This window comes from Hylobates moloch, unplaced genomic scaffold (assembly GCF_009828535.3).
Source record: "Hylobates moloch isolate HMO894 unplaced genomic scaffold, HMol_V3 SCAFFOLD_18, whole genome shotgun sequence".
NCBI lineage: Eukaryota > Metazoa > Chordata > Mammalia > Primates > Hylobatidae > Hylobates > Hylobates moloch.
Window position 1 is genome coordinate 46,317,453 of NW_026652293.1, and position 23,812 is coordinate 46,341,264.

At 55.8% G+C, this 23,812-nt stretch overlaps 1 protein-coding gene across 1 annotated transcript; it reads right to left on the minus strand.

Annotated features, from left to right (window-relative positions):
• Nucleotides 1–916: 916 nt before the first annotated feature.
• PCSK9 (proprotein convertase subtilisin/kexin type 9) lies at nt 917–23,812 on the minus strand. Its single transcript, XM_058430559.1, has 12 exons — nt 23,609–23,812; nt 19,594–19,785; nt 17,021–17,144; nt 11,176–11,309; nt 10,794–10,938; nt 8,281–8,477; nt 6,992–7,175; nt 6,296–6,469; nt 5,858–6,006; nt 4,864–5,041; nt 2,980–3,161; nt 917–1,133 (listed from the first exon to the last, which is right to left on the minus strand). The coding sequence occupies exons 1-12, from the start codon at nt 23,810–23,812 to the stop codon at nt 918–920; spliced, it is 2,079 nt and encodes a 692-aa protein (XP_058286542.1). The 3' UTR covers nt 917.

The following is a 23,812-nucleotide window of genomic DNA, read 5'->3' on the forward strand; positions in this document are numbered from 1 at the left end:
TGTGTTCCCCTTCCCAGCCTCACTGTTACCTGTAAAAATGAGGAGCCCAGCCGGGTAAAGTAAGAAGAGGCTTGGCTTCAGAGCCAGCCCAGTCTGGGTTTCTGGCTCAATTCCTGCTGTGTGAGCTTGGCACGCACGCCCCCTCTGCTTCCAGTTTCTTCCTCTGTGAAGTAGGGGTGCGAATGTGTACTCTGCCAGCTAGTGGGGCGGGTTGGCTGAGACGGTGCGTGCAGCAGTGCACACTGCTGAGTCAGTCCTAGGTGATGGCTCCCTGCAGGCCACCCTTGGGTATTGTTAGCACAGCCTGGCATAGAGCAGAGTAAAGGTGGCTCAGGAAACCAAGGCGCAGCCTGTGACCACCAGGGGCGCGCCCGTCTCCAGCCTCTGGCTAGATGCCATCCAGAAAGCTGAGCCTCCATTAATCAGGGAGCCCCAAGGGGCTTCCCCACAGTTAGCTGGAGATGAGGACCATCAGCACCTTTCACACTCACCCCCCGATGATGTTTGTCCCTGCAGCCCCTACCACCCCCTCCCCTATCCATGGGAAGAATCCTGCCTCCTTGGTGGAGACCTGAGGATTCAATGCCTGGCACAGAACAAGAGCTCAATAAATGTCATTCTGCCCACAGACGTCGACACGTTGGGAGCAGCTGGCAGCACCCGAGCACAGCTTGACCTGTTTCAATGGTGAAATGCCCCACAGTGAGGGAGGGAGCTTCCTGGCACCTCCACCTGGGGAGTTCCAAACAAGGAGCCTGCCCCACTCAAGGGCCAGGCCAACAGCTCCAGAAAGGTGGAAGCATCCCCATCCCCTCGGGCCAGGCCATGGAGGGCTGAGAGAGGGACAAGTTGGAACCATTTTAAAGCTCAGCCCCAGCCCCTGACCCTCCCCAGGCACCCATCCTGGGATGGGGCTGTCACTGGAGCTCCTGGGAGGCCTGCGCCAGGTGCCAGCGCCGGCAGCAGATGGCAATGGCTGCCACGGCCTCTTCGCTGGTGCTGCCTGTGGTGCTGACGTCCCGGCTCCTGACCACACACGTGTTGTCTACGGCGTAGGCCCCCAGGACGTGGGAGGTCCCAGGGAGGGCACTGCAGCCAGTCAGGGTCCAGCCCTCCTCGCAGGCCACGGTCACCTGCCAGAACCCGAGGAGAAGAAAGCACGTGTCTAGCGTGGCCCGGAACCCCCACCCACACTTTATTTCTCCCTCCGACATCCCAATGTGAGGCCAAAATGCAGACGGCCCTCACTGGCTCAGAGCCCATTTGGGACACAACCACGTTATCTCCCATCCCGCATCTCCTGCCCAGGCGGTTCTGCACCATCGCTGACCAAACACGTGAGCTCCTGCTTCGTGCCTGGTTTGAGGGGCATGGGGACAGACAGATGCCTACCATGCCAGTGCCAAACTCATCTTCCCTCTGAGACTGATGGCCCCACAGCCTGCCCCATCCCACTTAATGGCAACTCCATCTGTCCAGGGGCCCGAGCCTTGCTGCCATCCTCCCCTTCTCCCACCCACATCCACCCACCAGGCCTACAGGCTCCCTTCAGACTCCAGCCTGAGCCCCGCCCCAACACCTGGACCCTCCACTGACTCCCTCCAGTCTCCCTGCTTCTGCCCAAGGTCCTTGTCATCTCTTCTCAGTTCAGCAGCTAGGCCACAGTGAGAGGTTCAGATCAAGGCCAGACCACACTCCTCTGAGGCCGGACCCTTGCATGGCCCCAGCTCACTGCTGACTGGCCCTCGGGTCTCACCTGACTTGGCCCTGTCCCCTCTGAGGCACCCCCCACCTCATAACTATTCCTACCTCTCTGGTTTCCTGGTACTCCCTGCACATCCCCCACCCCGGGGCCTTCGCTCTGCCTGGAACATGTTCTCTGCCTCATGGCCCGTTTCGTCCACCTTCTCAGTGAGACCTCTCCTGACCTCTCTCCCACCCATTCCCTTCCTTGCTATAGTTTTCTCCATCGCATCTTTTCAGTACTCTATATTACTGCTTTGTTTTCAGTCTTCCCCCACTAAAATAGATGCTCCAGGCGGGACAACAACATGTCTCTTGGGCCTGTGTCCCTCCCCAGTGCCAGGAAGAGCACCTGGAACCTAGCAGCCCTCAGTGCACCCAGGGCAAGTGGATCCAAGACCAAGACTGTTTTTTACTCTCGAGGAATGCACCATCCAGACCAGAATCAACACAGACTTGCATTTTAAAACTGACTCTGAGTTCATTTAAGAGTGGGCTCCTCAGGGCTGCCTTTTAAGGAGCTCCCACTGGCTTTTAAGAAGGATAGTTACACACCCAGGTTTCTAGAAGGTCCGGCTCTCACATTCCAGGGCTTGGCACATGCCTTGCTAATCTCGGCAGGGCCTTTTCTTGCCTTGCTAATCTCGGCAGCACCATTTCTTGCCTTGCTGGTCATGCTAACAACCTTCAGCATGCAGCTCAGGCACCCCCTCTGGGTCATGGCTGAGTGAGCTCTCTGTCCTCAGAGCCCAGTGCTGCTCCTGACCCTGAGAACCTCCCAGCAGGTTTGTTAAATAGATCAGACAGGCCAGGTGCAGTGGCTCATGCCTATAATCCCAACACTTGGGGAGGCTAAGACCAGAGGATCGCTTGAGCCCAGGAATTTGAGACCAGCCTGGGCAACATAGAAAGACCCCATCTCAGAAAAAATAGATCAATCAATAAATGCATGCATACTGCATTTCTTTATGCCATATTTATGCACATTCTACGCCAAGTGGAGTGGGGTACCCAGGTAGCAAACCTTACTGATCTGGACAAAAGCAAAAACAGACCCAGCCACACAGAGACACATACACATGCTGTCCACACAATGGCCGAAGCTGCCCACAGCATCTACCTGGCAAACTGCCACCCTGATGCATGGTGGTATGGTGGTGGCACAAACTGACACAGAAAAGCTGTGCAGGAGGGACACGCAGCACCCCACCCACCCGGCCTCACGAGCCTCTTCACCTGCTCCTGAGGGGCCGGGTTTCCATGCTCCTTGACTTTGCATTCCAGACCTGGGGCACGGCAGCAGGAAGCGTGGATGCTGGCCTCCCTGTGGCCCACGCACTGGTTGGGCTGGCCTTGTGGCCTCAGCACAGGCGGCTTGTGGGTGCCAAGGTCCTCCATCTCCCAGTGGGAGCTGCAGCCTGGGGCAGAGGAAGGCCAGCTCAGATAGTGAAATGCTGGGATGCTCCGTCTCCAGTGCCCATCCCCATCAGACCCTCTCTCTTTAAGGTCTGAGGCAAGAGCTAGGAAACCCAGAAACAACTCAAAGAAGAAAAGAGATGCTGGCCTGAGCACCAGGACTCCTGTGTTCTCAACTCTGCAGCTGACCAGCTGTGTGACCTTGGCAGAGCCATTCAACCTCTCTGAGCCTTAGTTTCTCAGGGAAAACACCATCTCTCCACCCAGAGATGGAGACAATGAGGCAGGGGCTCTATGGCCTGAGATGCTCAAACTGCCCCCAGCCCCTCCCCATGCAGCCAGCAGGCAGAAGTTCAAGGGTAAGCCGGGGTCTGTCTGAACCACCTCGGAATGCCTTCCATGGGCTTAGGAGTCAGACACACCCTAAAATAGTGGTTACTCAGCTACACTGAGGCCCTGTTTACTCACTTGTAAGATGGAAAGAGAAACCACACGTACTCACAGGGACACTGTGAAGATGACACGTGTGAAGCCCCAGCATGGAGCCTGGCATGTGCTCTGAACATGGTACGGTTGTGGTTACTAGTATTCTCTATGTCCTAGCTGCAAGGGCTCGGGACAGTCACTCAGCATGTCCAGCCTGCAGTTCCCTTAGCTGCGAAATGGGGCTCTTTGAGGTGTGTTTCATGGAGTCAGATTCCATGACTTCAAACTGACATGTGCCTGTGAGCTCATCGGCTGAGCACTTCCAAAGGGGAGCGTGATTAGAGCATGGTGGACTTCCCTCCAAGCCCTCAGGCTCCCCCTGAACCTGACGGAGCCACTCCCCTGGACAAGGGCACCAGCCACCTGACTATGCTCTTCTTTCCTGAACATCCATCCTACATGCCAGCCTGCTGTGCCCAGAGCCAGGTTCTCACCCTCACTCTCCTCTTCTCAAACCCTCAGTGGCTCCCCTGGAGGTGCTCAGATGAGAATCAACTCTGAGCCTCTTATTCCAGGCTGCAGTCCCACTGTCTTCCCAGACCTCTCACGCTCCACTCAACCAGAACAGCTCAGCCTTGGGACACCATCCCTTGATGCCCCAAGAGGTCCCCGTCTGTGACTTCCTGCTACCTGCCTGGGCATGTTTTTGACACAGGGCAGCCTGTCAATAGTTGCCTATACCAGAGACTGGATTTTAAAGCAACGGGTGATGACAACAATAGTAATGATAGCTAGAATATATATTGTCCCCGCACTAAGCTAAGTGCTTAGCACCCATCGTTTCCTCGTACAGAGATGTTAAGTAACTTGCCCAGGTCACACAGCTATTGAGCAGCAGAGTGAAATTCAAACCGAGGTCTGCCCTCCTTTCAGCCCCAGCCGGGGGCCTCTCTCTGGAGCTGCCTCTCCTGGACTACACCACCTTAGGCAAAGCACCTGCCATGCTCCAGGCCAGTGCCCTAGATGCTGCCCATCTCCTCGCAACACAATGAGGCAGGTGATACCTTTTTTCCACTTATGGAGGAGGAAGCTGAGACGAGGAGAAGTAAGGTCACCTGTCCAGGCTCAAAGGGCATGGAAGCGGCAGAACCAGAGTATGGAATGGCAAGTCAGGCTTGAGTCTCACGGATCACACTCGTGAGGACCAAGCCTCGCAGGCAGTGGGTGCATAAGGAGAAAGGGACCCCTCCTCACCCCAGGGCAGGCCCAGCCTCCTACCTGTGAGGACGTGGCCCTGCTGGTGGCAGCGGACACGGGTCCCCATGCCGGCCCCAGCTGGTGGAGCTGTGTGGACGCTGCAGTTGGCCTGGGGTAGCAGGCAGCACCTGGCAATGGCGTAGACACCCTCACCCCCAAAAGCGTTGTGGGCCCGGCAGACCCGCTTGCCCCCTTGGGCCTTAGAGTCAAAGACAGAAATAGGAATCTGCTTTAGAATGGGCTTTGAAAACACAGGAAGGGACTAGACAGGATCAACTCAAGCACCCTCATCAGTGTCCCTGCCAGGGGCCAGCCAGACCCAGCCTTCTGGGGACAAGGAGCTTGCTCCTGCCCAAGGTAGACTCTTCTGCCAGTGGCAGCTCTGAATACTCAAAAGTTCTTCCAAACACAGAGTGGTTTCAAAATGGAAATATAGAGAAATCCAAGAGGCCAAAGCAAGGACCCAGCCAGCTCCACTCCACCCACTCTGCCTCTCACACAAGCATTAAGACACCATCTCCCAGGCCAGAAATGCCTGCCCCTCCTCACTCTTCTAGCTGGGCACTGCCCTTCCACCAAAATGCTGCAACCAGATGGCATCTGTGCACTATCCTGTAGCATCAACATCAATTCCCCTTTTTTGCTGGTTTGAGATTTCTCAGCTCCCAGAACCATGGAGCACCTGAGTGAGAAGGGCCTAGAGATGGCTGAGTCCACAGCAGCAGATCGCTGACCCTTACGCTGCCCTGCCCCACGCTCACACCTAGATGGGCATTGAAAATCCATCCGGCACTGTCCTGCAGCCTCCAGGAAACCCTTCCCGCTGTGGCTGTCTCTAGCAGCCCCCAGCCGTGTGAGGTGAGGAGTGCCCCACTCCTGGTCTGGCCAGCCCTGTAAGCTTACAGAAGAGCTGGAGTCTGGAGGATAGAGAGGCTTGCTGGGGGTCCCCGAGGGCCCAGCACTGACGCGCACACACACACACACACACACACACATGAAGGAGGGGTACAGTCACCTCCATGCGCTCGCCCCGCCGCTTCCCACTCCTGGAGAAACTGGAGCAGCTCAGCAGCTCCTCATCTGGGGCGCAGCGGGCAACGGCTCTGGCCATCCGTGTAGGCCCCGAGTGTGCTGACCACACAGTCCTGCAAAACAGCTGCCAACCTGCAAAAAGGGCCTGGGATGAGGAGGGGGTGCTGGGAGTGAGGGAACCTCCACAAAAATCTTTAGTTCATGGTAGGAGAGAGGAGGGCTTAAAGAATATACTCTACTGTCTCTATAAAAACACGTTATGAAAATATTGCAAAGCCCTTTCAGAGCCCCATTCTCATTTAATCCTATTTAAGTTGGCATCATCCTCCTTACACAAACAAGGGAGAGGGGAGAGACTGTCAAGGTCACACAGACCTCCCAAGCCCCAGCCTGGATTTGCCCACCCTGCCATCCTGCTTACCTGCCCCATGGGTGCCGGGGGGCAGGGCGGCCACCAGGTTGGGAGTCAGTACCCGCTGGTCCTCAGGGAACCAGGCCTCATTGATGACATCTTTGGCAGAGAAGTGGATCAGTCTCTGCCTCAACTCGGCCAGGGTGAGCTCCGGCTGAGCAGACAGCATCATGGCTGCAATGCCTGGTGCAGGGGTGAATGGTGAAAGATGGTGATGGCCTGGCCCTCCTGCCCCAGCAGGGGACTCCTGCCAGTGCACACACGCACACACATACACACAAACACACTTGCACACAGACACCAAGCTCTCTTCTCGAAGGTAAGCCGCCTGCGGTCCCTTACTCAGTGAGGTAAGACAGCCTCCTCTCACACCTCTAAGCCTTGGTAGTTGCTGTCTTATCGGCCAGGTGAACTCCTATTCATCCATCAAGCTCCAGATCAAATGTCCCTCCTCCAAGATGCCTTCTCTGACCCTCGGGCTGGGCAGGTGCCTCCTCTGGGCTCCCTCTAATACAGCCCTGACCTCGTGTTCCCTCTGTGCACTTGCCTCTCTCATCAGACTGAGTGTCCTTGAAGGCACCATCAGGCCTACCTCATCTCTGGTCCCCCTGCACAGAGTCTGGCACTGGAGGTCCCGGCACAGACCCTGACTGCCAAAGGGGCTGTTAGCATCACGGTGGCCGAGGCAGTGGGGTGGTGACTTACCAGCTACGTGGGCAGCAGCCTGCGATGTCCCACTCTGTGACACAAAGCAGGTGCTGCAGTCGCTGGAGGCACCAATGATGTCCTCCCCTGGGGCAAAGAGGTCCACACAGCGGCCAAAGTTGGTCCCCAAAGTCCCCAGAGTCACCGGCTGGTCCTGGGCATTGGTGGCCCCAACTGTGATGACCTGGAAAGGTGAGGAGGTGGGTGGCAGAGAAAGGAGCCCAAGAGAGTGGTTGCAGAGGCAGACTGAGGCCTTGCCAGCTGGGCTGGACAACTGCTATACACCTGTTTGGGTCCCATTCAAATGTCCCCTCCTAAGGAAAATCTGACTCCCCAAGCAGAACTCTAGCACCCCTGCCCCGCCCTGTTGCTCCCCTCTGTCCCTACCATAGCCAGGCAGCATTCCCAGCGCCCCTGTGGAGTTTATATCCTAGTGGGGGAGATAGACAGGAAACTATTCAGGTGTATCAGGTGGTTCTAAGTGCCACGGGGGGAAACTGAGAGGACAAGGCAGAGATGTGTTGGGCTTTGTTTGCTTGATGCCTTTAAATTCGGCCGCCAGGGAAGCCTCTGATAGGCCCGGGAGGACCTAGGTTACCGCTGTCAGGTACGCATCTGCTCCGCAACGCCCACCCCCAACGCGCACGCGCATACACATGAGCGCGTGCGCACGCAGACTTGACGTTCCAGACTTGAAGTGGAACAAGATTCCTTCCCCTAGATACCCGCAGTGTCCTGACACTGGAGGAGTGGTGGTCAGAGGAGGGCCGGTCACTGCCCCCCAGCTCCTCAGGGCCGAGGCTCCGTGCATGCGGCACACTCCGTGGATGTTCCTCGGGTGAGAGTTCTGAGCCCTCAACTGCTCCCATCCACATTCGCCTTGCTCAAGCGGTCAGTCATGGAGCCGCGGAGGGAGCTGGACAACGGGGAGGCCCTAAGAGTATTGGGCAGAGGACGCAAGGCCTGGGGATGGAGATGGGGAGGGGGCGGGTACCAGGAGACCTTCAGGAGGGAGAGTGGCCAGGACGGGATGTGGGGGCGTGGCTACGTGGGCGCGTGGCGGGACCACTGCTATTCAGACTCTGGGATGATGGAGGTTCGGGCCCCTTCCTCCCCAGCCTCCCGCACGGCGGGGGTCTCTGACGACTCCTTCCAAAGCCAGAAGGGTTCGGCCTCTAGGAACGTGGCACGAGAAGCCCACGGGGCCCACTTGCCCGCCCGCCCTCTGCCCCACACCCGCGCCCCTCCGCCCCACACCCGCGCTTTGGGGCAGCAGCCTCAGCACCTACCTCGGGAGCTGAGGCTGGGGAGTAGAGGCAGGCATCGTCCCGGAAGTTGCCGGCAGCGGTGACCAGCACGACCCCAGCCCTCGCCAGGCGCTGGCAGGCGGCGTTGAGGACCCGGCTGTACCCACCCGCCAGGGGCAGCAGCACCACCAGTGGCCCCACAGGCTGAACCAGCTGGCTTTTCCGAATAAACTCCAGGCCTGGGAGGAACAAAACCCCTTGGGGAGACCTGCTCCCCTTTCCCAGCCCCTCCCTTACGGACACAGAGTGATGGTTAATTTTGGGGATCAACTTTGTGGCCTGATGTTTGGTCAAAAGCCAGTGGAAATGCTGCTGCGAAAATATTTTTTAGATGTGACTAACGTTTAAATGAGAAGACGGAGTAAGGCAGGTTACTCTCTATAAGGTGGGCAGGCCTCATCTAATCAGTTGAAGGCCTTAAGAGAACAGACTGGGGCCTCCCAGGGAAGAAGGAATTCTGCCCCAGGACTGCCTTAGGACTCAGTACTGCAACGTCAAATTCTGCAGGGATTGCCAGCCTGCCTGGCCTGCCCTGCGGATTTCAGACTTGCCAGCCCGCATGGTCACATGAGCCTGTGAGCTCTGGCCCAGTGGCCTGGAGACTGGAGGCCTAACTCAGCTCTGGCCCTGATGTGCAAGGGGACCTGGAGCTGACAGCTTCTCCCCTGTCAAATGGGGTGTGGGAGCCTTCTGGATCCTGGCCTCTAAGATGTCTCCAGGAGCTGTGGCCAAGGATGGAGCTGGAATCTCACAGCCATGCTCCTCCTAGGAGACAGCTAGTGAGGCCCCTCACACCACGCAGGGAGGGAGTGGAGTGGCACTGAGTGTGGATGTGAAGAACAACAGCCACATTTACAGCTGCTAGTTATTTACTTATTTATTTTTGAGATGGAGTCTCGCTCTATCACTCAGGCTGGATTGCAGTGGCACGATCTCAGCTCACTGCAACCTCCACCTCCTGGGTTCAGGTGATTCTCCTGCCTTAGTCTCCCAAGTAGCTGGGATTACAGGCACCCACCGCCATGCCTGGCTACTTTTTGTATTTTTAGTAGAGACGGGGTTTCACCATGTTGGCCAGGCTGGTCTTGAACCCCTGACCTCAGGTGATCTGCCCACCTTAGCCTCCCAAAGTGCTGGGATTAGAGGCATGAGCCACCGCGCCCAGCCTACAGCTGCTAGTTATTAATCACCTGCTGTGTGCCTATCTCTGTGCTCAGACTCGACACACAATCACCTGCTTACAGAGGGGGAAATGGCAGCGGCAAGGAAGGCAATAGTGACTGTTGAGCCCCTGCCCCGTGCCAGGTCATGCAATAGGGGTTTCCCCATACACTGACTGGGACCCCAAAGAAGGGACTTCTCCAGGAAGTCCTCCAGAGGCCAGAGCACCAGGCCTGGGGAAGGCCTTTCTGGGAAAGAACAGCCTCCCCTCCGCACACTGACCTTCAGCAACTGACCGGACTGAGCCGAGGTCAGTCAATAAAGGGGTGGGACAGGCACAAGGAGTCACCTGATGGAGCCGAAAGTTATTGATTCTTGCCTTTAAAACTGAACATCCAAACCTGTACTCTGTAGGAAAGTCTCAGAGCAGAACTGCTGGAGCACAGAGCAGACTCCTGGGCCTTCTCAGCCTTTGAAACAGGCTCGTGGGCTGCCTCTGCCAGCACCAGAGCCAGTGTTTGACCCTGGGGGCTGAGGCCTGCAATGGAAGTCAAGCTGCTGCCCAGAGCCGACAGCTTTCCCAGGAGTTCCCCAGCTTGAGCTGTGTGACCTCAGACAGTCACCTCCCCTCTCTGGACTGGTTTCATCAACTGTTTAGCAGCTATGGCAAGGCTAGCCCCAGGGCATGCTGTACAGAGGCCTTGCTCAATGTCTGGCCACAGGAGGAAGTCAGTAAGGGACAGCACCCTCCCTCTTCTCTGTCCACAGGCCCCCAGAGTCCTAGTTCTCAACTGGACTTCACACGGGGGCTGCCGGGTGAACTAAATGTAGTCACAGTCTAGACTCTGTAGTCACAGTCTAGTCCTCTGCCAGTTCCTCCACCACATCTGCCTGGCCAGTGTGACCTGCAGGGCCCAGTCATGCAAGTGAGTGAGTCCCCTGGTCTCAGAGGTATGCAAGCAGAAGATAGGAAAAGTTTGCTTAGATCACCTCGAGTCCCTCCACATTGAAGATAACATCACAAAAGACATAAAGATGTCACCGGATGTGAAAAGGGGAGCAGTGTGGAATTGTGGAAAGGTCATTGACCCAGGGTCAAGGCTGAACTCCCTGGGCTACCTGCATGACCCTCTTGGGGCCTGGGTTTCTTCATCTGCACTCGTGGCTACTGGGGACCCTGCCAGCCTTGGCACTCTGGTTCTCCGGCTCTGCAGCAGAGGCTGCCACAGCATTCTTGGTTAGGAGACATTAGCTTTCCCTGGGCCCAGCCCAAGCCACCTCCCAGGCCAGGTCCAGATGGAGAGAGACCAGCACCATCTGGGGCCATCACTCACCTATGAGGGTGCCGCTAACCGTGCCCTTCCCTTGGCAGTTGAGCACGCGCAGGCTACGCAGGCCAGCACCCTTGGCCACGCCGGCATCCCGGCCGCTGACCACTCCTGCCAGGTGGGTGCCATGACTGTCACACTTGCTGGCCTGCTCGACGAACACAAGGACCACATGAGAAAGACCCCCCCCCACACCAACCCCATAACAAATCAGCAGGTGGCTGGATGGATGAACATCCTTCCCACAACTGACGGCAGGGAGGGGACAGTGACAGCTGGGGGTGCAACCCAGCAGTACAGCTGCAACCCTCTTGGGTGGCAGTCCCCACCCACCTCCAGGATGGGGATACGGGAAGAGGCAGCCCTCCCATCAGAGGGCCATGCTTACCTGTCTGTGGAAGCGGGTCCCGTCCTCCTCAGGCACATTCTCGAAGTCGGTGACCATGACCCTGCCCTCGATTTCCCGGTGGTCGCTCTGTATGCTGGTATCTAGGAGATACACCTCCACCAGGCTGCCTCCGTCTTTCCAAGGTGACATTCGTGGGAGAGGAGGGAATGAGCATGAAGTCAACCTTAGAGTTAACACACAGAAACTGTGGAGCACATCCCAGGCACTGGTGAAAGCACCTTAAATATATTCACTCATTTAACCTCCAAAAAAATCCTCACACACTACATCCTATTCTATAATATATTTCATAGACAAGGAAAGGGAGGCCTAGAGAGGGCAGGTAACTGTCCAAGGCCATCAGCTGGCAATCCCACTGCCAAGAAGGACCCAAGTCATCCTGCTTCTTCGTATGAATATCAATATCCAACAGTAATACGAATGTTCAAAAAACAATATCATAGTGTAAAATAAAGCCCCTATTATAGCCTTTCACAGCTCACCGAGTCTGCAAGAAAGACAACAAGATTTAAAGACTCAAAGGAGAATAACAGTGATGTCCGGCCACCTGCGCTGGCTGGCTCATGTTAGAGACAGGAAGCTGCAGCTCAGACAGGATGTGTGTCCGGGCCTCCTGGCTCCAGGTCCAAGCGTTCTCCACTCCACAAGGTACCAGGAGGGCTCACGGGGGCTGCTTCTGCCTCACACGAGTCACAGCCTCAGAGAAAACAGTCACCGAGAGCCTACCCTACACTTTATCATCCCTAACTGGATCAGTTTGGATTCTCCAAGAAGCAGGCACTGGGGTAAAAGCTGCAAGAGACTCACTGGGGGAGTCACCCGTGCAGGACAAAGGTTGGGGTGTAGGAGAAAGTAGGGAGAGCTCACAGATGCAAGGCAGGTCCTCCGCTGGACGAAGAAGGGAGAGAGGAAGAAGGGAAGCAAGGAAGGAAGCACCTCCTCTCCAGCACAGGTCTCAGAAACTCCCAGCCAGGCCAAAGGAAGACTTCAGGCAGGTTGCTGCCAGCAGAGTCCTGCATCAGCGGAAATGGCCTGGGCCTGGAACCCCTGCAGCCAGGAGAAGCAGGGCCTCAGGTGGCATCAGAGGGCAGCCCTCTGGGCTGTCAGTCAAACTGCTCCTGCCCCAGGGTCTCCTGAGTCTTCTGAAGTGCCATCTGAACAGCACCTCTGTGGCCCCCGCAGTGATCCTCCAAATATGCTGCAGAGTAGAGATTCTCATCTCAGGACAGGTGAGCAAGTGTGGGAGGCTCAGGGCGTGTCCCCACTTCTTATGGCTTCGGTAACAAATTCCCAGACTCAGCAGCGAAGGCTCCGGGGAGAACCCTGCCTCACGTCTTCCAGCTTCTGGTGGCTGCTGGTGCTCCCTGGCTTGTGGCCACATTTCTCCAATCTCCGCCTCTGTCTCCACGTGGCCCCTCCTCTGTGTGTCAAATCTCCCTCTGCCTTTCTCTCATAAAGACACATCACGGGACTTACAGCCCACCGCATAGTCCAGATGATGCCATCTTGAGATGCTTAATTGCATCTACAAAGACCTTTTCTCCAAATAAGGTCTGGCTCACAGGCTCTGTCTGGGTGTGTGTATCTGTGGGGGCCACTATTTAGCCCCCTACAGAGCAATTCAGTGGCTGCTCTGAGATCCCACATTAATTTCAGGCAAAGTCAGCCCCCAATCCCGCATCCTCCCACCCACCCACTATGCTAGTAGGGCTGGGCACAGTCCGAACTGTGAGTCCCCAGCCTGCACACACACTGTCCACCCTGCCCTATGGCCTCCAGTCTCGGCAGGAAGCTCCACTGATCAGTCCCGTGGGCACTTTGGTTTCTTCTGTAGCATGCTGGGCAGGTCCTCAGCAGTCTGCCTCTCCTCCCAGGCTGCGGGATGAGGTGGAGTCCTTGCTCTCTGAGTGTGTTAGGAGCTTTCACTCATCAGTAGGCATCTACCACGTGCCCGGTGCTACACTGGGAAGGGGTGGCTGAGAGCGCTGTGAGCTCCGACCTGAAGACATCTGGAGACCAAAGGGTGCTGGCCACCCTAGAGGAACCACTAGATATTGAGCTGGGCTACGGAATGTCGAAGGGGCAGACACAAGACAAGGCCAGCAAGGTGGGCAGAGGCCAGATGGTGCCAGGCCCACAAGCCATGCTCAGTCTGCTCCTAGCAGATGCCCCGGGCTTGCTGCAGGGGATACAGGTGCTCAGGAAGCAGCCCAAGGTCCTCCCGCAGAGCTTCCAGGCTGACGGGACAACTGGATACACTGGCAGACAGCCCAGGGGATACAGGCTCATCTAGAAGACAGCACAGAGGCTGCTTCCCTCCCTGGACATAAGCCACACAACGCACATCGAGCAGAAGGCCTGCTGGGCAGGCTTCCGGTCCATGTTCCTCGTCGTGTGTGAGGAGGGAACGAGGCTGCAGCTGAGTTAGCCCAGGTGAGAGTCCTTTCTGGTCCCACCCATGCTTGGGACCACCATCTGCTCCAGGAGTTGCACCTGGGGTCCGCTGCAAGATGATGTGACCACTGTGGGGTCACATCCCTGGGCCTGGGGTGTGGCCCCAGCGGCAGGTGGAAGCTCGGGGAGGCAGCCCCACACCTTCTAAGTGCAGGCGGTTCCTGCCCGCTCACACCAGCCCACTGTCCTGCTGGGACAGGGCCAGGAGGCTGCAAGCATGAGGGCAGGTGGGCCTGGCAAAGGGGCAGCTCTTGGTAAGACACTGCCAGGAGAGAGGCTGTAAGCCTGGAACGCCCACCAGGGCCCACAGCCCCACCACGGCCTCCACAGCTGGAGCGAAACACAAGCCAAAGCCCCCGCAGGAACATCCTTGGGCTTCCTTCCAGGGAGAGGCTGGAAAGGGGCCCAGCTCGGACGAGACACAGGGCCCTTCCTAGGCCTCCCTCTATCTTCCAAACCCCCGGGGTGAGGCAGGGACTGCTAGTTCCCTGTGACAGCGTGGCAAGGTGGCCTCAAGAAGAGCCACCACTCTCAGGGGCAAAGAGGCCTTGGAGTGGCCTCTTCCAGCCTCTGGGAAGCTCTGTGGCCTCTGGCGGGTGAGAGCCCAGTCCTGCTTGCATACCTCCAGAGCAGGGAGCTCATTCCCTCTCACCAGGCAGCCCTGCCATGCGCCTGAGAAGCTCAGACTGTGGCTAAGTTCTTCCTTTCACATCTGCCCTGGAGGCCACCCAGGCCCTGCTGTTCTCACCAGCCTCGGTCCCTTCTGCACAGGCCACACTCCCTCCTGCCTCACAGCTTCAGTCCATGTTCATTCCTCTGCTTGGACACCGTCCCCTTTGCCTGGCTAATAATGCCCCCGTGGGTCTTGGCTAGAACAGCGCTTCCTCCAGGAAGCCTTTCCTGATCCTTCTGCCGGATACACAGGCTCGCAGCTGCCTGCACTCCTCCAGAGCTCTCAGCCTATCCAGAACTAATCTGTGTCGAGTAGCATTTGTTTAAGGAATGGATTAATCTTCTGGATACACTGTTGGGGGAAGAGACCACGTTCATTTCATTCACATTTGTATCCCCAGCACCTAATACGGTGCCTGGCACACAGTGGGTGCTCAAAACGTTATTGTTGAATGGTAAGAAAAGAAAAATGCAGGGCTAAAATCACAGCACCTCACTCAATACCTGACAGAGAAATGCATGCTACAGCAATAATTCATTTAACCCTCCAAACAGCCCCCCACAGTGAGGGTTATCATTACCTCCCTTTTGCAGAGGAACCTGAGGATCAGAGAGGGTGAGTGATGTGTGCAAGGTCACACAGTTAAGAGTGCAGGGTCTGGGTTTGAGGGCGGCAGCCAGCTCCAGGGCCCATGCTTGTGGCCTCCCCATGAATGAAGAGGCTGCTGCTGGGCCCAGCCAGCCTGCCCCATGCCCCCAATCCAGGAGGACTTCCTCCAGCCAAGCCCTTGATGTGACTCCAGAAGGGGTTCCACACCCCTGCCTGCCATTCCTGCCACTTCCCACAGACACTCGGGGGAAGCGGGAAGGGGGGCAATCCATGGGCATCCTATGGGGAGGAAAGGGCCCCACGTCGGCTTCAAGCCCAAGGGAGAGGAGGGAACGGTGGCTGCCAAAGAGATACACTCACATCCTAACCCCCACAACCTGTGGCTGTGACCTTATTTGGAAAAAGGGTCCTTGCAGATGTGGTTAAGGTTCCCCACATGAGATCATCCTGGAGGATCCAGAGGGCCCTAAATCCAACGACAAGTGTCCTTATGAGACAATGAAGAGGAGAGAGACACAGAGAAGGCTGTGTGAAGACAGAGGCTGGGATTGGTGTGTTGCCACTGTTGGGACACGGAAGAGACAAGAGAAGCTTCTCCCTGGAGCCCCCGGGGAGAATGTGGTCCTGCCAACACTGATTCAGGCTTCTGGCCTCCAGGACTGCGGAGAATCGACTTGTTCCAACCGAGGGGGTGGTATTTTGTCACAGCAGTGCTAGGAAACTAACTTAGGGGGCAAGATCTTCTCAGTCTTCTGCCTGGACTGGGGTCTCTGTGATCCTCTGCCAGTGTCCCTCTCAGTCTCTGATATTAGCCTGCTCCGGGAGGTCCCTGAGGCACTGATGTGGAGTACAGGGGACTCCAGGGTTCCACTGAAGAGGTCTCGCCTGGTTGGAAAGGAACAGGCTCTTCCTACAGAGGAGCTGTCCTCTCCCTGGCCACAGGCTGCCCAGGCCAGGTCAGCACACATGACCGACCAGGCCCCTCACTTCTGCTGCTGCCACCCTGGCCAGAGGATGTCCCACACACAAACCCTATCTCCACACCCTGCCCACCAGCTTTGATCTGTTGCAGTGGCAGCAACTCAGACATATGCAAGGTCACACAGTTTGGGCGTATGCAGAGTCACACAGAAGCCCCCCAACTTTTCACTTCCAAAAGCATCTGCACATCCTTCAACTCATTGGAGTCTCACAGCAACCTGTGAGAAGGACAGGGACAGGGTCATGTGCCCATTTTACAGACAAGAATGACAAGGCTCATAGAAGAAAGTGGCTTCCCAAGATCCCACGAGAACCGGTAAGGGGTGAAAGCTGAGTTCACCCCAAGCTCTGCGTCCTGGCACCATGTTGCATGGACCCACCACATTGCATCGTCTCTGCACTGAGCTCCAGACCTCACACCATGGGCACCTCAAACTTAACACAGTCCAACTAGAACCCTTCATTCTCTCCTCAGGCCAGGTGCATGTAGAGTCTTCCCCGACTGAATTGCCACCTGCAAGGCCCTGCTAGAATGCAGACCGTTTTCCATGGCCGCTCCTCCTCCCTCCCTCCCATAGCCAGGCCACACCAGGCAGAGGGAACAGTGGAAAGAAAGGCCTAGAGGGAAGACACAAAGTGACCCAGGCAGGGAGCCCCAGGAAGCCAAACGGAGCTGGAGGCAGGCGGAGCAGCAAAACAGGAAGGTAGGCAGGGGCATCCCAGACAGGGTTGTGTCTATCCCATTAAGGGGTCTGATCCAGTCTGCAGGGCACTGGGAGTTATAGAGGCCTGGGGGCCCTAGGTAGAGTCACCATGAGATGAACCCTCCTTCCAAGGTAAGTGCAGCCTGCTGGGCCATTCCAAATGGTGAGAAAAGGAGGAAAAGAGGATCATTTAAGGCAAGACTTTTGCATTTGTGGGGCAACAGGAAGGCAGGCAGTGAAGGCTGCAGGGGATGGGGATGGGACGGAAAAAAGGGGGTCAGTGGAGGTGCTGAGTCCCAAAGCCCCCTGAGAAGTGGAAACCACCAGCAGGGAGGCAAGGCCAGGGCAGAGAAAATGGATTCAGCTCAGATGGGGAGGGGCAGGGCACAGATGGGGGTCTTACCCGGGGGCTGGTATTCATCCGCCCGGTACCGTGGAGGGGTAATCCGCTCCAGGTTCCACGGGATGCTCTGGGCAAAGACAGAGGAGTCCTCCTCGATGTAGTCGACATGGGGCAACTTCAAGGCCTGCAGAAGCCAGAGAGGCCGGGGGACTCTGCTTAAGCCATTTGGACAGCAGCAAACACAGCCACAGCCTGACCTCACCTGATCAAACCTGTACCCACATCCCAGCCCAGCAGCCTCCCACCTTGTCCCTGCTAGTGCCCCAGAGGACAGACTAGGAGCCTGAGTTTTCTCACTCCTTGGTGAGGCTGGGAACCCAGCACTCCCATATCCCCGCAACACGGCCTGGCACAGAGGATTCCTTTTAGGAAGGATTCTGAACTTGACATCTTGTCTGGGAGCCAGGCTGTGCCAAGGCTCTGGGCAGGATGGACACGGAGTGAAGCTCAGGCCCTGGACTCCATGCCTAAATCATGACATAACAGCACTGGCAATTCGGTTTGTCCCCTAATCTATTCTCCAGCCTTCTCCAGCCTGCTCAGTGCAAACTGCAGCACCAGCTCCCTTGCAAAGCTTCCAGTTGGGCTCAGCCAATGGGAAGCACCAGCAGGAGTTAGAAGGACAAGAGTGCATCTGCAGCTGGGAGCAGTGGCTCACGCCTGTAATCCCAACACTTTGGGAGGCCGAGGTGGGGGATCACCTGAGGTCGAGAGTTCGAGACCAGCCTGGCCAACACGGTGAAACCCCATCTCTATTAAAAATACAAAAATTAGCCAGGCATGGTGGCACACACCTGTAGTCCCAGCTACTCGAGAGGCTGAGGCGGGAGAATCACTTGAACCCGAGAGGCAGAGGTTGCAGTGAGCTGATAGGGCACCACTGCACTCCAGTCTGGGCAACAAGGTCTCAAAAAAAAAAACAAAAAAGTGTGCATCTGCCCCACTCCCTCCCTACCTCCTGACTCCCTGCGCATTGCAGCGGTGAACCCTCGGGTGATTCCCCACAGGCAGCCTCCCCTCCATGCCACCGGCTCCAACTGGGCAGAAGGGAAAACTATTCCCTCTCCTTACCCTTCAGACCTAAGTGGTAACAGCCTCCTGCCACAGCTAGTCCCTGGATGCCTTCGTATCCCCAGAGGCTTCTTCACCTGCCCCCGACTTCAGCGAGTTTCTGTACCTAGCATCTGCTGAACACTTCACGACCTCGTTTAGTCCTTAAATGAATGTTCCCATTATTATAACTGGTTTACAGATAGGGGAATGAGGCTCAGAGAGGTGAAGGGATTTGCTCAGGGTTAGACAACCAGTAAGGGGCTGGGCGGGACTCGAACCCAGGCTGGTATGATGCCCAGTTTGAAGCCCAGCTCTCGATGGCAAATGCCTGCAGCCTTCTGCTTGGCCTACTCTCCTCTGAGCAGCTGCCCTGGCCTGTGGGGCTTGTGCCTGTCATCTGGTGCTATGCGGGTACCTTCTTCATCTCTCCCCAATGCTGAACACATTGTCCCATAGTCAACTGTACTGGCAGTCACTGGTCAGTCTCTCCTCCTGAACTGTAAGCTCGAGGGAAAGGCCTGGGCTGTGTCATCTTCGCCTCTGCAGCACACAGTAGGCACTTGGTAAATGTGTGTTGAGCAGACTGATGGAAGGCATTGACTTGTCAGTCTCCTCTACTTAGACTACGGGTTCCCAAGGCAGGGACCCTGTCAATCCCTGTCATGGCCACACAGGCCTTGGTATGAGGTAGCTGTTCAGCCACAGGATGCTGAGCTGATTAACCCCGTGGGGCAGCAGTGCAGTGCAGCTAGGAGACCCAGGTCCAGACTCTGACCCTGCCCATTACACGCTGTGTGACCTTGGGCAAGACCATGGGCCTCACTGTCTGCAGGAGGCTGAGAAGCACCACCTGCCATGTGGAGAATCAGTGTGAAAATGACACATGCTCTCATCAAGTTAGAGGCCAGGAAACGAGGTGGGCTAGAAGGTCGGGCAGAAGCACAAACAAGAACTTTTTTTAAGATTTGAAGCACTAGGGCCAGGGTGAGGAGAATACCCAGTCCCCTTTCTGCCCCTCCACCGAAGATGTGACATCCAGGAGGGAGGAGGGCCACCCTGTCCTAAAGAAGAGACTTTACTCTGGATAGCAACAGCCTCAAAGGAATTTTGGACCCTAGAGTCATGCTTTTTTATAAAATGACTCAGGCTCCACTCAACATCCCAGGGCCTTGTCCCTACAGGTTTCCATAGGCAGCAGATGCATTGGCACAAGAATGGCTGGCAGGCAGACCAATGGGTGTGATCCAGGCTCTACCCCTAGCTGTCTGTGTGGTCCCCTCTGAACTTCGGTCTCCTCATCTTTCAAATGAAGATAGACGTACCACTGGGGCATGGCCAGGCTTAAAGGGAATTCTATACAGAAAGCCAGTAGTTACTGTGCTTGGTACCCAGTAAGTGCTCAATACATACTTGCTGTCCCCTTCCGATTTTCAGCAATGGGCCTACTAAGCACAGTCCCCAGTGTATATGCAGTGGCCCAGCCCTATCAGGAAGTGCCATTCCCAAAAAGCGTGGCTCACCAGCTCCAGCAGGTCGCCACTCATCTTCACCAGGAAGCCAGGAAGAAGGTCATGGAAGACATGCAGGATCTTGGTGAGGTATCCCCGGCGGGCAGCTTGGGCCTGCAGGCGGCGGGCAGTGTGCTCTGACTGCGAGCGGTGGGCCTCCTCCTTCAGCACCACCACGTAGGTGCCGGGCAACCTCCACGGATCCTGGCCCCGTGCAAGGAGGAACATAATGACATGGAAGAAACCCAGCAAATCCTAGGTATACTTTATCTCACCCCTACTTACAAATTAGAATTACAACAAAAGAGACATAACAAGAGTATAGTAGATGATAAAGAAGTTACCAAATGCGGATCAAAAAGCAAATTAAAAACCTCATATAGGCCAACTATTATTATTCACATAGTTATATAACACTTTCAAATGTGCCAGTCAGGCACAAATGGGAACTATGGGCCACACACGACAACAGGCTTTCCTCTGTACCTGCACCCGCACCCAGCTCTCCACAGGCCTGGTCGCCCCTGGTGGCCTTGCCCAAAGGCCACTCCCTCCCCCATGCCCCAATCAGAATAAATAGAGGGAAAAAATCATGGGCTTTGGAGCCAGGAAACCGTGGACCTGAATTCCAGCTCCAATATTTCCTGGTTGTGCAGCCATGAGCAAGTCACTCAACCTCTCTGAGCTCAGATATCTCTGCTGTATTGTAGAGACCACAGTACCTATGACATAGGCCTGCTGGGAAGGTCAAGGGTGACGGTTATATAAATCTCCCATCCAGATGCTCTACAAATGCAGGCAGAAGGGATGACTAAGTGAGCAAAGGCAACACTTCTTAAAGAGAGAGAAGAGTCAAGGCCCCTGTCTTAGTCCTTTTGCGTTGCTGTATAAAGGAATACCTGAAGGTGAGTAATTTACAAGGAAAAGGGATTTATTTATTCAGCTCATGGTTCTGCAAGCTCTCCAGGAAGCATGGCACCAGCATCTGCTTCTGGTGAGGGCCTTAAGCTGCTTCCACTGATGGCAGAAGGTGAAGGGGAGCCTACATGTGCAGAGATCAATCACATGGCAAGAGAAGAAGCAAGAGAGAAGAGAGGGAAGTGCCAAGCTCTTTTTAATAATCAGCCTTCAAGGGAAATCACAGAGGGAGAACTTACTCATTACCACAAGGACGGGACCAAGACTTTCATGGGGGTTCCTCCCCCATGACCCAAACACCTCCCATTAGGCCCCACTTCCAACAGTGGGGACCAAATTTCCACATGAGATTTGGAGGTGACAAACAAATTATAGCAGCCACTATCTGCAGGTGATTTGTTTGGTTTTAGCTCTTGTCTGCTCCAACTGCTCTCAGGCAGACATACCTGCTCAAGAACCTTCACTGGCTCCCCACAGCCTCATGGATCAAGTCCAAACTCAATGCTCCTCCTTGGCCCCTACTTCAACCTATCTTTGCAGCCCCATCACCCATATGTCTGTATATATGCATCTTGGACTCCAGTCAGAGCAGAATAGGGTCCACCTCCTTTACCCAAAGCCTTAGGGCCAAATCGGTTTTGAACCTCAGAACTTGTTTGGATTTTAGAAAGGCAGTAATGGGCAATCAGAGTCTGCTTGGAGGAATCTGGAGCTGCATACTGTAATCTATGCAGCAAAATATATGAATATGCATATTCACACAACTAGATTAAAAATAATCTCATGTCAGTTCACGTCAGGTGCTACCATCAAATAAATCACAAAAAAACTTTTGGTTTTCATAATATTTTACATTTCAGACGGTGGATAAAGAACTGTGGAGGCCAGGTGCGGTGGCTCACACCTGTAATTCCAGCACTTTGGGAGGCTGAGGCGGGCGGATCACCTCCTCGGATCCACTGAGGAGGTCAGGAGTTCGAGACTAGCCTGTCCAACATGGTGAAACCCCATCTCTACTAAAAATACAAAAATTAGCCGGGCGTGGTGGCAGGCACCTGTAATCCCAGCTTCTTGGGAGGCTGAGGCAGGAGAACCACTTGAACTCAGGAGGCAGATGTTGCAGTGAGCTGAGACCGCACCATTGCACTCCAGCCTGGGCAGCAAGAGTGAAACTCCATCTCAAAAAAAAAGAAAAAGAACTGTGGACCTGTGCTCCTTATCCTCCACCTCTGGTTTCCTCAGCTCTGTATCTTTGTTCATGGTACCTCCTAATCCTAGAATAAAATTCTCCTGACACCATCATCGCTGAACTCCTACTAATGCTTCAAAGACCCATCTAAAAATGTCTTCTGCTAAATAAAAACCGAGTGAATTGGGAGAGTACTCTGTGCAGTGGAGTGTCAGTTCTGGAAACCCAGTTCTAATGCACCTGGGGTGACCTCCTCTCTCTGGGCCTCAGTTTCTCATGACTAAAAGAAAAGGATTGGTCTAAAAATCCTTTTCTGCTTGCCAAAAAATATTTTCATCTAAATTCGATTCCCACAAAATAACCATTGAATGAGTGAATAAATGAACTCGAGGAGGCTCCTGTTCCAAACTTCCACCAGAGAAGAATCATCCTTAAGGGCTTGGCTCAGGTGGTCATACAGCCTCTGCTTACTCACCTCTCACGATGGGGTACTCACTATTTCCAGAACAGTTGTTTTGGAGCAGTGGTAACTTGAAATGCCCTTTCTTATCCTGGCCACAACCCCACAACATCCCTCTAGAAAGTCAAAGGCTCAGGGAACAAGGAAGAGGGCTATAGTGGGCTGAGTAAGGACCTGCCATCCTGCCACCCAGCACACTCAGACAGAAAGGTGGGCAGGCAGCTGTGAGTGGCAGAATTTTCCCCTCTGCCCCAGGAGCTGTGGTTTGGAGCAAAGACAATGTCACGAACAGGTCACACTGCAGACAGGGACAAAACCGCAAGTGATCCCCCCGCCTCCCCCCCGGGCTTGCATCGTAAGTTCACTCATGGTCAACAGAACTTTCCCTTCATCTCCCCATCTGCTGCCACTGAGGCTTAGGGACGATTGTCACCTCCCTTTTAAAGATTAGGCAATGGAGGCTCAAGGATAAGTGACTTGTCAAGCACCACAGCTAGTGAGAGGAAGCCAGAATTCAACCCCAGATCTGACTCCAAGCTGGCGGACACAGAACCTCAGCCAAGTCCTGGGCTGGTAATACTTAGAAAAAACTAGTGGTCCCGCCCCGGGAAGAAGCTTCCCACAGCCTGAGGGACAGATGCTGGCAGAGTTGTTGAGCAAACTCGCCCCGCACACGGTCCGGTCGGCAGGCGGCCAGGTGGGCTGAGGCGCCGGGCTCAACTCCGGGATCCCAGTACCCGGCGCACCACCTCCGGCTCCAGAGCACCAAGGGCCCTTCCCTGCCTGAGTCCTAAAGGACACCAATGGGCCTCGAGAATACCTCCGCCCCTTCTCCCCTGCCTCTTCAGGTGGTTCTTTTCTTCAGCTGAAACAGAATACTACAGCATGAGTTCTGTGTCATAAAGAAATTGCCTCGCGCTCCCAGCATCTGCCGTCCTTCCCACCTCGCCCCTGTCTCGGATAGGGCCTTCTCTCCAGGCCCTCCACCCTCCGCTGCCCATATTTCTCAAACCAAATCGGAACCCACTATAATGGCAAGCCCGCTTTCTCTGTGCCTGGTGCAGTTCCCAGTGCGTTCCAGGTATTCACTCCTTCACCCACCTGTGCCGCGGCGAGGCGGAACCTGTGAGATCTGGGCAGGAGATCCTGGCAGTGCTCTGCTCGCCCTCCCTCGGCCTCCGGGTCTCCCAACCCCGCGAACCTTCCCACTGAATAGCGCAGCCGCACGCCCCAGCAAGTCCCCAGAGAGCCGGCTGTGCCCGCTCTCCACCGCGCTCCCCACTACCCGTCCTCCCCTGCCGCCTTGCCTGCAGTCCCCAAGATCGTGCCAAGCGAAGAGCCCTCGGCGACCTGCACTCCACTTCGTCTCTTACATGGGGGGAAACTGAGGCCCGAGAGGAAACAGCACCTCACCGTCCCGGCTGCGGGTTCGCCCCGGCCTCCCACCCCTACGCCCGCACCTTGGCGCAGCGGTGGAAGGTGGCTGTGGCTCCGTGCTCGGGTGCGTCTGCCAGGCCGTCCTCCTCGGAACGCAAGGCTAGCACCAGCTCCTCGTAGTCGCCGTCCTCGTCCTCCTGCGCATGGGCGCCCGCGGGACCCAGGAGCAGCAGCAGCAGCAGCAGTGGCAGCGGCCACCAGGACCGCCTGGAGCTGATGGTGCCCAT